This window comes from Indicator indicator, chromosome 7, assembly GCF_027791375.1.
Source record: "Indicator indicator isolate 239-I01 chromosome 7, UM_Iind_1.1, whole genome shotgun sequence".
NCBI classification, from domain to species: domain Eukaryota; kingdom Metazoa; phylum Chordata; class Aves; order Piciformes; family Indicatoridae; genus Indicator; species Indicator indicator.
The window spans coordinates 29,129,318-29,145,289 of record NC_072016.1 but is presented as its reverse complement, the minus strand read 5'-3'; the positions used below and the strand labels follow the sequence as shown (position 1 = coordinate 29,145,289).

At 40.1% G+C, this 15,972-nt stretch overlaps 1 protein-coding gene across 2 annotated transcripts in view; it reads right to left on the bottom strand.

Annotated features, from left to right (window-relative positions):
• Nucleotides 1–15,972, bottom strand: part of ARID5B (AT-rich interaction domain 5B) — a 116,510-nt gene that overhangs the window by 65,325 nt on the left and 35,213 nt on the right. For both annotated transcript variants that reach the window (XM_054382507.1, XM_054382506.1), the window contains one exon: nt 3,142–3,372. In XM_054382507.1, the coding sequence (XP_054238482.1) occupies nt 3,142–3,372 (231 nt within the window). The remainder of the gene's footprint in view (nt 1–3,141; nt 3,373–15,972) is intronic.

Genomic DNA, 15,972 nt, shown 5'->3' with positions numbered 1-15,972 from the left:
ACAGTAAACCAAGTTAGAGGAGAATCAGAAGAGGATTCTCTAAGAAAACTGTTCCTGAACATACCTGCCCAAACATGCCATACAGCAGTGCACAGGCAGGACAGAGGCAGACACAGGGAGCTGCACTGCCAGCAGCAGATACTGGCTGTCATAGCCCACGCTGATGCTTACCACAGCCTGACCCTTACAGAAGCTCATCTGTAAATACAGAGGTCATCCACACAGGACTGCATCGAAGCATCTCTTCCAGCCATGCCTTTGGGAGCTCAAAGACAGCATCTACATACCTCCTCTACTTAAACATCAGAAAAGCATCATTACTGTCAACAAAATTTAGTAATTTTTCTTCTTCATTTCCTGCTTTATTTTTTGCTAAACTCTACAGAATTGGGGAAAAGAGGTGGGGGGGAGTATGAGAAATCAGAGCCAAACAAGATGTTTCTGTTAGAAATGTGCAAGAAAAGCATTTCCTGGAAAAACATTTGTTAGAGCTACCTAACAAGGCCAACAGCTTACACCCCATGGTGAATGGGGCTCTTTTGTAAAAGTGTCGCTTGTGACATGTTGTAGCCGTCGTGCAATATTCCAAAGTGCAGAGAACTTGTAACACCTTCCCCACCTGACAACAACATTTCTGAGGAAGACCTGGCATTTGTATCAAAAGCCAGTGCTTCCCAGATGAAAACTTTAGTAGACTGTATTTGCCAAATTTTTTACTTGCTTTAGAGTTTGGGGAACTTCAGGTGATAGGGAAACACAAATGTTCCTGTCTTGTTCCTTCTGCAGATTTCTTTCATTGGCAAGGTAAGAAACAGCCAAATCCTTCAAATTAAATGTGTCTTGACCTCCTTAGAGATACCTTTTAAGAATTTTAGTCACATTTCTGTAATCTGGTCTCTCCTCAGATTTGACTGATAAACACCAGTGCCTTAGAGTAATCCATTTATCTACTGTACCACCCTGCTTCTGTTTAGCTTTAGCAGTCAGCACTTTCCCCATGTGACATCAATCTACAGGATATCAATGTAAACTGTTTATATAACAAAGTGTTGTACATTTTACTGTCCTGCCAGCAAAGGACACTCTGCCTGTTGCTTTCAACAAAGGTAAATGTAATTGACACCATGTATTTTGCAACACAGTAATGGACCATGCATTGTCCAGGTTCTTTTCCTAACACAGCAGGGATTACAAATTTTACCACATCATTATTTTCATAAGAAGTATTTCTAAAGCATAGTATTTTTTGGTTTCGTAGGTATTTTTAAAAAATCTGCTTCTTAAACCAAACTAAATTTTAAATACACATTACTAATTTCTCCAGAAAATATTTCTGTGTCTTGATAATGAGATAATTGTCTTGCAAAGGTCAAAAGAATGGCAGAGCTACCTTTCAGAGACTGAACAAAGCACTTGCTGTGGTTCAGTAAGCATAGTTTCTGCATCAGTCCACAACTATTTGATTCATCTGTTACTAATATTCCATGATACACTTACATTATGGACCCAACTATCTCAACAAACCTGTAATCAAGGAGTGACCCCGAGTAAAATACTCCACAGAAAGTAGATGGTGTGCTCAAACATAGCCTAAAATAACCATTTCCATACAAAAAAATATCGTCAATAAGAACTGAACTTTATATTCTGAGCTGAAGCTCAGAGTAAATAAAAACCAACATGATACTATTGTGTTATTCGACCGAACTTCCATGGCATTTCATTCATTTTTTTCACCATCCCCACCCCTAAGAGCAACCAAACCTTCTATTCATAGTCTGTTCATGCATCTTACATTTTGAGTGTGACAACACTCAACGGTTTCAGCCTGATCCTGCAGGAGCTTGACATCACAAAATTAGAACTATTCACAGCAGTTATACACTCTAGCGATGAATCCATGGATCCTTCCTGCCTGTCGGGAGCTGGTGGGTGCAGCAAGATAGTATCAGTCCTGCAGTACCTCACAATATGCCCCAATGCCACCATTTGGGTCAGTGTTTCTCTACCAACACAAGGCCCGGACTGGACACCAAGCTCAAAGCCAGATAAGAGATGATTCTCCCATCAGAGCATCACTGAACTCCTTCCCTTTCAGTCCCATTATTTATGTTAAATGCGTAATCCGAAACTCTCTAAGAGACCACAAGAGGTTCCTTGCAGAGATATTGGGGTCTCACACAGAAAGGAGTACCCACTGCTATGCAAAAAATCTTTGCCAGCAATAGTTACAGTACTCATCCATCTGGTGATATGGATAATAAAATTCAATTCTCACAGCACAGGTACGCTGATGAAGGAATTGCACTGAACCCATACTGGAGTTACCCCGGGTGTGTAGACAGCACGCACTCCGCCACACTTCAGTAGCACATCCACTGCCCTTAGGTTGATCTGACACACAAAAAAAGGTGTGAAGTCACGTGGCAGGTATTGGGAATTGAATCTTACAGCTTTCTCTTCCAGCCGCAAGGGGCTGCCTGCTGCTCAGGAGCTGCAGAGTAGTCTCTACACCCTTTGAATTAAGAGGCCACCTCCCAGAAGTGCCTCTGCACATGTAAAACCAACCTAGCAGTAGCAAAGCTCCCCCTGAGGAAACCCATATTTCAAGGCGGCCAGAAACACACCAGCTATAGCTGAATTCTGTTCAGGGCCCTAGGGGCACATGCCTGGTCAGAGAGTGCTCTACCAATGCAATGGGACACACAGGGAGTCTTTCCTATTTTGCACTTGTTAGCACATTGTACCAACTAGAACTTAAAAAAAAAAAACCCACACTTCCTAAAGCTCCTGGAAAGACACAGGCTAGAAGTGAATAGTTAAGGCAGAACCTTCTATCACAAATTCCCAGTCCAGACAAAGAGAACCTCTCCTGCATACCAAGTAACTGTGCTACTCACTCTACCCATGTAACATGATCTCTGATTGTGATAAAGTCAAGTTGCAATACCAGTATCACTAATGACTAGAAGCCTTCAGTCTCACAGAGGAAGGAATGCATTTGGTACTTAACGTTTCAAACATAAACAGCATTGGTTCACTTCAAACGAATCTCATCTTCCTCTTGGAAATCAGTGGACACTTAAAAGACAGAAAAATACCTTTACTTGTAAGAAAGAAAATAGCTGTAATGTAACTTACCAAACTCATCACATATACTTTCATTTTCTATTAGTGTAGGATGATCAAACGTATCCCGACAGTAGAAGATTTGGGGGTTCTTGCTTGTTACTGCAATTCCTCCCAAGGCTAAAACAAACTGGTCTGTTAGTATTGAAGAAGGCTTGTCCTGGATGCGCTTTAACATAGAACGGTATCGACAATACTGTGGGTAGCTGAGAATGAGCAGGTTTGAATCTTCATCATCCTCACCTGGATGAAGAAAAAAAGAACAACAAACAACCCTCTTAGCATGTCAGAAAATACACAAATCAAGCGTCTGAGATAAAACGTGGTTCAGCCTTTTCTCAAGACCTACCTTTTATAGCACAGTAGTTTTAGAAAGGAAGGTTAAAAATAGGAGAATTTAAAAGTTTATTCAAACAGCTTCTTGTCTGGCTTTCCTTTTAGTTCTATGCTTACCCACAAGTACTCTACCTAGATAAGTAAGAAAACACTGCTCTGCAGAAGTTGGCCAACAGCCTATATCGAAGTGCTCTCCACACTTTGCCAACTTGGCTCCTCTGTTAGAAATATTAGCTGTCATTTTTACTCAACTCCCTACACAACCTCACAGAACTCATGTTTACACCACCTAACATCTTTTTAAAATAATATACAAGCACCACAGCATAGAGCTATTAATTCTCCTTTGAGTATCTGATACTATCAACTACCAAAGGGCCCCTGGGCCAGAGAGGTGGGCTGGTCTGACCTGACCTGGTCATTGCTGCTAAACTACCCCAACAGGTGGAAACAACTTTCCTCACATTAACAGCAAATGCAGCAGGACTCAATAAAACACCTGCAGAGCATAACGAGCAAATGAATTCTCAAACAGCTCATATTGTCAAAATGTGGGCTCAAAATATAAAGCAATCTAGAGCTCAAACCTTTCAGTTCCCCCAGGTTTTAGATGATATTAGGCATAAAGGCATCAGACTTTGAAATACCACAATCAAGTTTCATCATATGATAACCAGCAGGAAACCTAACAGCAGAAAAACACAACCAGAGACGCAACCATGAGAAATTACTCATTTGTAGGTATGCAGCCAGTACTTAACAGCACTTCTTTTTATGCTCATTTATCTCCTCAGGTGGGGTAACTGAACATGGCTTTCCATGCATGCCAATGAAGACCAAGCAAGAGCATTCACTTTACGTTTTCTGCTATACTCTGATTACTGAATAACTCAGCTATTTCTTCTGTCAGAGACAAAAGGTCTACTACTTAATCCCATTACCAATACCAAAATCATCTTTCTTACCCTTAAAGTAAAAATCATTTCAGATATTGAAAGAAATGTCAGATCAGTTCTCTCCACCTAAATACAAGAGCACAACTCATCTTGATTCACATGAGGCAACGGAAATGTTGACACATAAAAGGCTAAATTTTAAGAAGTCTCTGGAAGCGGATATATCACCTAGAATGTCATCACTGCAGCTGAATGCAATGCTGCAGAAAAACCCAAACAACATGGCAGAGGGACTTGGGAAATACTGGTTTTACAAGCCATCACTTTTAAAAACTCAGAACTTTCCCCAGTAGCCTGATGTAGGTGGGGAGCCCAAACCATTTGTATAAAAAAGTAAATGCAATACATTTCGTTAAGCATCACTGACATAACTTTTCTAAGAAAACAAAATTTATGGCCCTAAACCCTCTTTTGGTCAATAAGCACGTGATCATGCTTTTCTTTGTTTTCAAGTATCCCATAAGCCTACACAACAGCACGATTGAGCCAACTGCTCCTGGGTATAAGGCTCTCTATTAGGAAACTCAAAATCAGATCAGGAGAACTGTTCTAGGAATTAACAAGCACATGATCCATCCTTTAGCTCCTTCGAGAGTTTCATATATGCGTGTCTGACAGCTATTACTACTTTATACCTCTGTGTAGATAGTGGTGAGCTGAATCTGTTGATCTGAAAGCACTTTTCTTATGCCAGGATGTGGTCAGCTTTTTAAACAGGGTGTATATAAATGTATGTCCCATGTGCCTTTGCAGTAAACCATTAGTTTCTAGACAAATGTGCTGTAAGTCCCTGCACAGAATTACACAAACTTTCTATCCCTGACAACTGACGACTTAACTCAAACCCCTGGCATGAATTAAAATCAAGTCTTTTTTTTACAGGATCAGTTTTATACATGCTTGTGCAACTCCACTGAGTACTTTATGATGCATTTGTTTCCCTTCCTTTTCACTCCAGGTTCAATAGATAAATCTAAGAATGAACAAAGGCTGAATAAACTGAAGATTTGTTTAGTGAAAGACAAACACTGTTCTTGGAACAAAGACTTTTTTTTTCTCAACCACGCCCACATGAAAAAAAAAAGAAATCAAAGTGGACCAATCCCTAATAAAACACAAGCCCAAAGAAGAACTGTTTTTTTTCTTCCAGCAAAATCTAACACATGCCATTTAATGGTAGGCTTTGTATACTGCTGAGTATTTTTTAAAATATGATGAGAGTTCACTCTTAGGAGGAGCCAAGATGAAAATGAGGATCACATTCCATTAAAATCAAGTAAAAACAATATAAATTTTACAAGCATTTAACTGTGATCTTAGAAAACCCAGATGATGTATTTCTGAATCTCATTTTAGCTGCAAAAGAGAGAACATGGTGAAAGATAATACCTACAGTATGCTGTTTGTAAGGCTCAACTGAAATTACTCTAATCCCATGCTTATGTCACAATTGTGTGTTTTAATAACCCCCTCCAATGTCAATTTTTCATTTACTTATGTATTTCAGGGCTGAAAACAGAGAAACTGTAATTAGGAGGCAAGGTTCCACCCCTGCCTTCCAAGCACTGCCTATATATGCATAGATGTAATCCAACAGCTCCCTTTGTGAGGGGTAAAGAGAGCTGGGATTTGGCACAGCCTGGCATTTATGTTGGATTATATGTTCTTCAAGTTGTCTTTGTAAGTAAGAGATGCATGAAATGCCAAACACAATGAATCTATGCAAGAACTGACTTTTCAAATCAGCACAACCATTTTTAATATGTAACGTAAGACAATTAAAAGCCACAAAAGAAAAAAAAAGCGCCTGTTAAAAGCACAAATTCCTAACAAATCCATCCAGAGCCAGAATTATTTACAGAGAGAGCACAGAAATATAAAACTGTAGCCCCTTTATTGTTTGCTTGTTTCGGAAGCATCAGCCTATAATGTTATTGCTAACTGCCATAACCTACTCCTCAACATCAGTTAGCATTTTTTTTAAAAAAAAAAGACCTTCACACCAGGATTTTATAGAGCTTGATGGAAAAACTATGCATGTTCCTTCCTGTACCTAATTACCTCAACTGCTAAAGCTGCCAAGTATTTTGCCCTTTAGTTCTTTTAATCGTATTAGTGCAAATGCATGTGCATGCCAACAGAAACAAACATTTACAGATTTTTACTTAAAAGATTCCAAATATGTACGAGGCTGGTGCTAGGAAAGCACACTCCATTTCTTCCCAGAAGGCACAGAGTTATTTCTGTGGAAGAAATATGAATTTGTGCCTCTTGTAAGACTAAATGTCTAGTTTCGACCCAATTTAAGTAAAATAATGTCAATATGAACTGCTCTCACAATGATTTATGCTACCTTCTGTTACTTTATTACATTAGACATTCCTTTCTCTAAGCTTTATACTTTTCGCCGTGCTCCTAGCAACCACATAAAGGCTGAGCACCAACTTTACGCGCCTGGCACCCTTCCAGGCTCGACTGTTATTGATAATTATATTGAAGTTTCAATTTAATTGCTACTCTGTTGTGACACAGAATATTTTTTTTGTAATTAGGCATTTCCCATTTTCTGTCCATTCATTTTTTGTATTACTGAAAACAATTAATTTTTTTTCTCCAGAAAACATAAGCAGAACAATGATACAGATAAGGGCAGGTACATCTGTTACTATCATTACCAACAGAGTAATGTGAAGGGAAGAAAAAAACATTTAAAGGGGAAAAAAAAATCGTGAATATTATTTCTCAGAAGGTAATTTTCTTTTCAGTTTAAGTGCTCTTATTCTTCTTACAGTTACTCAATGATTTCCTGTTCTAATTACAAGACATTATACAGAAAGCAATTTTTTAAAAGGAAATGTACCAGAGCAGGAGGCTAAAAAGCATCATTTGCTTGGTATGGTTTGAAATTCCAAACTTTTGCATCTCTTTTATAAATTCTCTATATTGGTGCAATATCTTCTACCACAAATCTGCCATCTCTTTCAAGGCAGTTAACACAAATGTATATATCAAAGAGGAAAACACATTTGCAGTTAAACTGCCAGCAAAAGAAAAAAATATCATTTTTTTCCTCCTCACTGTAGCTGGTAAATTGGAGGCAAGCCAAGCCTAGGAGTGGAAAATATTAAAAAGGAAAAAGAAAAAAAAAGAAGAAAGCTTGATTAAAAAGCGAGAGAAGAGATATTCACTTCTAAATCTAAATGAATAAGCCACAAACTATTTCATAAAAACATGCTGTGACGTAAATTACACATCGGTATTGCACTGTTGTGGTTATTTTGAGAAATGGCTTGTACTGTAAGTCAGCTGGTAAAGCCCCACCCTTAATGATTTTGTAACTCTCCATACAGCAATCAACTGGAGCAGTCATGAAATTGCCAAGAAGGAAAACAGACAGAGCTGTAGAGAGTTTGTAATAAAAAGATAATGTACTTTTAACATAACAGAAGTAGAAGATTGGTTTTATTAACTAAAAAAAACTACTTAAAAGGTCCCAGACCTGCCATTTGTTTTGATAAATGTTAACACAGATCTCCATAAGATAAGCAATGGAAGTATCGGGGGAAGCAGATAAAATGGGACAATGCTTTGGTGTATGGGTAGCAAATTGAGCAAGGGAGTTATTTGGAATACAGAGCTAAAAATGAAGAAAGCTGCAGGGCTCTGTCCATGAAGCTCCTCTTTCCCAGAGTCCTTCCTACTCTGCCTTCTTTCTTTACTCTCAGTTACTAAGGGAGTCTCCCAGAGGATGCACATATCATAATTAGTTTATCATTCCTTGTATGCATGGCTTTGACCATATCATCTATATTCAGTAGACATGGAGGTAACAGAGAACGCATCTGAATGTCCAGAGGGTCTGGGAACAGGGAGGGTTAGCTGTGATAAAAGAACACAGCTGTGACCCTCCAGGTGGGATGGCTCTTAACTATTACAGGGCAACATTCATGTGTCACAACCCTCCCAAGACCCTCAGCAAACCAGTGGAGCACAAATGATGGGACTCATTTCATCTAATAACACAGTTTTAGTCTATGACACTTGTCCAGATCCCTCTGCAGACAGAGATCTCTCCTTCCAACTAGCTGTTTTATAAGACACTGATCAACTCACTCTGGAACTACTACTCCCTTATCAATGACAACTAGTTAGTCTAGAGATTGAACTTGCTGATCAAATTAAGTGAGTGAGTTCCACCTAAGTGACAAAGTAGTTTGCCTTGTGCCAAAGCAATGGTTCAAATGCATGCTAAAAAGCCCTCCCAGCAGGTACACTTGTCATCAAGATAAAAAAGGTTGATCTGCTCTGTGGCAATGGACTTTGGCTGTTATCTTAACATAGGATCCAATTCTCCTTCCCCTGTTCTACTCCTTTGGCAAGGACTTTCTGCAGTATGGACATGAGACCACAGGTCTAGATGAGACAAAGATGTGCACAGCTGACCCTTCACTGGACTGCAGGTCAGACAAGTTCTGGACATCTCAAAGCTGCCTGTTCTAGTACCAGCCCAAAGGGAGACAGCACAGCTTTTGAGCAAACAAAAACTCACTACACAACTACCTAAAACATCTCAAAAAGTCCAGAAGCAACAGAAACAACAGAGAAATGAAAGAGTAACCAGAAGGATGAAGAAGAATTTGTTTCTTTATTGACCTAAAAACTTCTAAGAGGAATCATGCAATGATGATACCTTCCCATATCACCATTCAGTCATAACCTGCCAAATACCCCCAAATCACTGCCCAGATAAATGCAGCTGGCCAAGAAGCAATGGCAATCACCTCCTATATCTCTGGGTATTCATACAAGAGAAAGGATGGCTCTCCCAACTAAATAACCTTCACAGGAGAGTAATGTCCGGCTCCTTGCTTGGCCACTTCTCACATCAAATCCTCTGTATAGACAAGAGGCTAAGAACCCCAGCAGGAATCCACATCTCTTTGCATCAGGCTGTCGCTGCGATCTAGAAGCAACAGCTGAGCAGTTCAGGTAGCTGCATCACCGTCATAAAACTATTTCTGCATGCTCTAGAAACCAAACTACACTCTCTGCAGTGATTAGGGAAGACTTATCAAACATAGCTCTTCCAATACCTCTTTATTCCTACAGTCTTTGATCACTCCAGTAACGCCACTTGGTGTGCCTTGGCTGGCTAATTAATCATAAGATCTAAAAATATTAGTCTAAGAATCACATTTCTCTCACAGATAAATTTAAGTATAGTAAAGATTTAGCCCCATGAAATGGGACAGGAAATCTGTGGTTTGGGGTTTAAATAAATTTGGGTAAATTGTTGACACAACAGGGACACAGCTTTGTTGGCAGGACCCATGCTACTCATCCTTGCTTTGAGAACCCCCCTCTATTTGAATGCTAATGCAATCAAGAACAAAGGCAACATGTTGCAGGATATGGAACACACTGATTACATTCACGTTTACTAGATAATGACGATGTTAACAAGTTCCCTGTAATTCTTACACAGACGTCTGCCTGCCTGATTTCACTTTTAAAGTGATCAAAACGTAAAAGCCATTTCTGCCAATATACAGAATAAAACCTGCAGCCTTTCTGCATTTATCACATATTTCTTCCCTTGTAAGAAGGAGACGGAACTAATTCTGAGAATTTCGTGCCATTTCCCCAGCCCTCCATTTTCTGTCACGGTGCCAAACAGAGCATCAGCCATTCAAAGAATTCCTAAGATTAGTTTAACATTTGAAAGAAAGAGAATACTTACAAATCTACTGGAGACTGAAACTACTGTTCAACTCAACAGCAATACAGAAAAGAAAATCGCACCATCTCATATGCACTTAAAGCACATTTTACAGTCAGTGATTTGGATCTGAGTTGTTCTAGTCCTACCTCAGAGAGACCAAACCAAGTCTCTTGATCAATGACTGACAGTATGTCCATATAATCAGATCTTCCATCTTGTTAAATCACTTTGGTTTTGAATCATAAGTTCAAATTTTGAAGAAGACAAAAAAAAATTAATATTGAAAAAAATTCCAACCAGGTATTCAACTTCCTTTTTCCTACCCTAATACAATATGCTGCTCCTCCTACACCTGCAGCTCCTACCCTGCACTCCCAGGATCCTCCTGAACTTTAGGAAGCAGCTTTATGAGGTATTTCTAGACTAAAAAGAAGAGTGGCTGACAATCGTAATTTCCAGCTTTTATATAACCCTTCCATCCACAGGCCTCAAACTGCTTTATAGAGAAGAGTAAAAATTATTATCCTCATTACACACAGAGAGAAACTGAGACAGAGAGAGCTTAAAGGATTTATTCCACAGCACCAGGCAACTTAAAGAGCAAGGGAGAGAGCAAACAGGCCAGGCAGAAATCATTGTTGGGTGTATTTCTGGGTGAGAGTTTCCTAAAATTCCTCCTAAAATTCCCTCAAGAGAGAATCTCTCTCTATTCTAGCCAACCTGCCTGCCTTCACCAGAGATAAAGGATGGACATGTCGAGGCTTCTCTCTTTCCACAATGGTTTTCCCTGTCCCACACAATCCCAGACACTCCTTCGTTTCATTTAGCTGTTGCCCAGCTGAGATTATCTTTCCCCTTCATGGAGGGTCTACAAAGCAGCAGTCTGTCCTCTGATGAACGGCAGGCAACAATGGCTGGAGGAGCACAAGTGAGTTGATGCTGGGGATGCAGCCACGTTCAGAGCTGGGCTGTGAAATTGCCTCCCTGCCTCCCAAAATTTCCTTCTGTCCTTACTCCTCAGGTCACAGGTATGGGCCAGCCCATGTTCAAGTAGCCAGGGATGGTTACAGAAACCCACTCAGATTTAAAAGGTTTTTAAACTGCCCTATTAGCTTTCTAAAGCAGATGGAGATGGGGGGGGGGGAGCGGGGGGAAGGGGGAGATTGATTGTAGAAGGGAGCACATGCTGTCTGTCCTCTTGAATGTTCTGGGTCATGTGGACCATTCAGGTTGGATGTGCATCAGCTTTAAAACAAGTATTTATCCTGGTTGTCGTGGTTACTGATAAGCAGCTTCAATTCTGCTGATAACAAAAACAAGAAAGAATTAAAAAGAGGAGAGGGGCTGAAAACATAATTTGGTAACATGATGAAGCCAAGAAGAGGAATTAAATCACATGAAACAAGCCAATTGTACTGTAAATGGCTCTGCCTCTGTATTTGCTTTTAAATCATCTACGGCTCTAACATGGCAGCTGCTTCAATTTTAACAAACAAACAGTAAAAATCCCTTTTAATAATGAAAGGCAATAATGATATACTTTGCTTTAGCTGAATTCAAACATAATTTAATTTTTCCTGAGGTGAGATTTGTACAGGGAACAATCAGATAATAAGTGTTATCATTCTCATAGACAAAACTGAACCAGCACTTTGCAATTCAAAGTGCTATTTAATGCACCGTTTTCAGCAATCTCTGAACACCATCCAACATACCACTGAACCACACTTGAGTACTTACACATAAAACCTGATCCTGCAAATACTTGAGCATGGGAGTTATGCTACAAACACAAGTACTTCCACTGCTGCTGTGGCTGAAGTTACACATTCCCTAACGCGCCTTCGTGAGGGGGGCCACCTCCAGTCATTTTTCCTACAACACCTTCTCATCTTTATTATTATTACTATGATTATGTGTCTTGGTCTCCCTTTCTTCTGAAGTGCAACATTGCACAGAGGAAATCCCGGAGAATGAAAAACTCTGCTCTCACAGAAACCTGCAACTAGAGCTGCTGGAAAGAGAGGGGCACATATTTTACAGCAGTAACAATTAACTGCTGGAAAAAATAAGCTCATGGACATAACAGGTTCCCCAATCCAGTGCTCAAGACCGTATCTTTTTTTTCTGAAGACAGTCTGATGAATTTTAAACTTGTGGTCTGTTATTTGCCCTCTGTGCTGAGGAGGTCCATGACAAATCCATGCCTGCTTGGGAAAATTCCAATGCATGGAAAAAATGGGGAAAAAGACAGAAAAGAAAAAAAAAAGCCACTGAGAGCTTAACATCAGAGTATCAGAGTAACTGGGTCTCCTGTTATCTTCTGTCCTTTACGTCTACACTGCATTGTAACACAAATGAGAGAAGCACATGCAGCCTTACTTATAAAGGACTGTTATACCACCTCTTCCACACAGCAGAATCAACCGCCTTCATTTTCCATTACCCCAAAAGCATGAGTCAAAAGCCTTATCTTGGTGTTTCACACGGGGCCCTTTCACTATCATTCTGAAAATTCAGAGGAACTGCGCCCTCCTTGAAATAGAAACGGCAGAGGCTGCAGGCCCCAGAGCTGTGACACAATGGGTGAAGGGTGGAAATGGTCCAGTGATTTAAACAGTCAAGCTCTGCTTTTGACATTTATGCCCTCTTTGAAACCCTTAATGAAGTAACAACCCCATTAATTCTTGCAGGGTATTTAGTACACATAAAACCTGCATTATCTACTATTTACAATTTATTACACACAAGCAGTATCTGGCTCTGTATTAAAAAACCCAAGCTCAGTGTAACCCCCTGCTCCCCAACCATACTGCTGATTTCTTTGACACATGGAGAAGTGAGAATAATTACATTTTACTGAGTGCGTCTCATTACACTGATTTAAGTAAGATTTCCAAAACTGCAAAAATATGCTTTTTCAATTTCATTTGTTTCTAGCAATTCACTCTGAAGATGGTTAGTAAAACCTTCAGAGATCATCATCAATATGGATAAAAATTGTACCCTTCTCATGTGGACATTTGACAGAGGGATAATAGGTCTAGAAACACCACAGTCAGACATTGCTTTTCTATTTAATGTTTCCTTCTGTGCCAAACATAATATAACAGACAAGTGTTAGAAAGACTTGCAGGGGGGAGCCTGAATAGAGAGCGTAAAGAGGTCCTTAATAGAGAAGCTGTATGCTTAGTCTTCAACAGCATTCAATGGCAATTTATTTGCAGCCATTTTCTCATGTAACCTTTCACATGGGAGCAGGTAAGACAGAGCACAAGACAATTTGTCAACTGCCAGATATGAACAAAAGAAACCATTTTTAATAAGCGTCAGTGGCCCCTTCTGTTTGTTTTGCAGCATGTTAATAACTTTTTTGGAAGCCAATCAAAGACAAGAAGAGAAAAAAAGTCAAGCTGGGAAACAAAAACCACAGTTAAAAGGATTTTACAGATAAACTTGTGTTTTCATCTGCAGTGTAATAACTGCTTAAACCCAGGAGTGGCACGGAATTACAACTAGAATGATGCCATTTCTTTTTTGGGAAAAAAAAAAAAAAAAAGGCAATGACAAAAATATTAGCAATTTTTTTCCCCCAAGAATTTGCTGTTCCTTATCCCAATGTAGTACCTGCCTGTTATCAAGTACAACTTTACTCTGGCTCCCTTCCTTCCTGGTGATGAAACTAAATAACAAGACTACGATGAGGAATAAGCAGTTGAGAGCTGCCAAACGGTCCACCAACCCAACTCCCCTGCATGACATCCCCTAGCTATTTTGAGAGTCTCATCTCCCAATTCAGCTTCTCATGTTGCACCACATAATCCCTGAATTGTTGCTCTGAAAAACAACACAAATGTAGATTCAGTAGCTGTTACAGGTATATGAGTAAGCCTGTGATTGCTCATTAAATTTGATTCTGCATCACAACAAAGTAAATTCAAGCTGAAGAGGAGTAATAGGAAGAAATGTAAAGCAAAAGGGAGTTAATGTATTCTTCCACCTAGAATAAGAGAACCAAAAATGGAATGACATGCAGGACAAGATGAACAAACCAACTGTGATGAAATTTATCAATGCCAGAGCCTTCCTGTGCACCCAGGGTCACACTACTAGGTGCTTTTGTGGCACAGCCTCATTTCTATGGAAAAGGGGTTAGTCGCAGCCATATAAGAGTTTGTGGGCCTGTTGCTTTTGATACCTTCCTCTGCAGGCACAAGAAGAGGTGCAGAAAACCTCCTCAATATGGTGTACCTACTGACACCCATGCCAAAAAGGTTTCTGCAGGACTAAAGTTCAATCATTGGATCAACTGCTCATATGTGTCCTCAGTCCCATTTCTTAGGGAAGTGTCTTTACGTAGTGAAGAAAAGTCAGAGTGCCCAAACAGGGAATCATCAAACCCCCAGCAACATGCACTGAAAAATGTGATGAAGGGTTGAGCAATTTCATTAAAATTGTTAAAATGTAGAAAATTCCCTTGGAAAACTTCACAGAAGCTTTCCCATCTTGTTGCACATTACTCATGGCCTGAGAGGTGTGAGGAGCAAATGGAGAAAAATAAAACTTCTCTCCATTCAATTTGGATCAAGTCCTAGTCTCACTGGTAGAAACACCAGGCTTGTGTGGTTCAGTGAGAACAGGGCTGGGTCCTTTGAACTGGATTATTATGGCATCTGTAAGAGAGGCAGAAAAGTATATGGTGAGAGAAGATGCACCAGAGAACAAAAGGAGGTGCCGGTCAGACGACAATCCTCCTAGTTACGGTGATGAAAAGACTCCCACACTTCAGCAGACACACACCTGCAGCATTTAGTATCCTATCCCTAAAATTAGATGTTGCTTTCTAGGGACTTTGCAGAGGAGTCTGTTACCCAGTGAAGAATGTAAGCATTTCTTTTAAATACGAAATGGCTTCCTTCAGTGGGAACCTACCAGCCCAGCCCCATTCTCCTCCTGAGATTACTCTTACTCTTCTGCAGGACCAGGAAACCATTCCTGGAGAAGAGAAGCCGTGCTACCTGAATTATCTGAAAAGGCCTCAGGTGAAGGCAGGGTGAGAAAGGATTTCAGGACAAGTTATGCCTGTGAGCTGAGGAGAACAAGCAAGTATCCTCCCACTCTTTTCTCTAGGCAAACTCTCCTTCCAAGCTTTGAACAAGAGCATCAGTCTCCAGTGACTCTGCCCAGGAAGGGCCCAGCAGAGTGCTGCCAATCTTCTGGAAAACGCCAGGTGGCTTGCACTCAGCTGCTGATGGGCTTCAGTCCCACACCCAGCAGAGGAAAACTCCTCAATAGAAAACAATCCTAAGGTACTATCTACTAGTCTGGAGCAAGCTCTAATAATAGATAGCACTGTCTATTTCAAAGCACTTTAATGGACACTAATTAGCCCTCAGGGCACTCCTATAAAGCTCGTAGATAGATAAGTATTATTTCCCCTCTTTTACATATGAAGTAATCTTCTGACTTGCTTAAGGCCACCAAATGAGTCAATGAGCTCAGCTCTCAGCAGGTCCTGGATCCCAGACCTGGGCTTAGACCTCTCAGCCATACTTCTTTCACAAGTGCAAAATCTTCACTTCAAACGTGGAGGGAGAGAGGGAAGATGATCAAGGAGGGGTGATAACACTGGGAAAAATATTCTCTGGGAAAGGAGCTTCGAGAAGAATGACAAGACAGAGCCTTCTATCTACTGAATGGCAGATATGCAATCTAGGGCAAGAACAGATGAAAAAGATACTCAGATACAAAATTGTAAGGGGTTTTGTTATACATTCTTCAGTCACAGCTCTTCATTGTGATTTGTAACCACCACTAATGTCAGTTAAA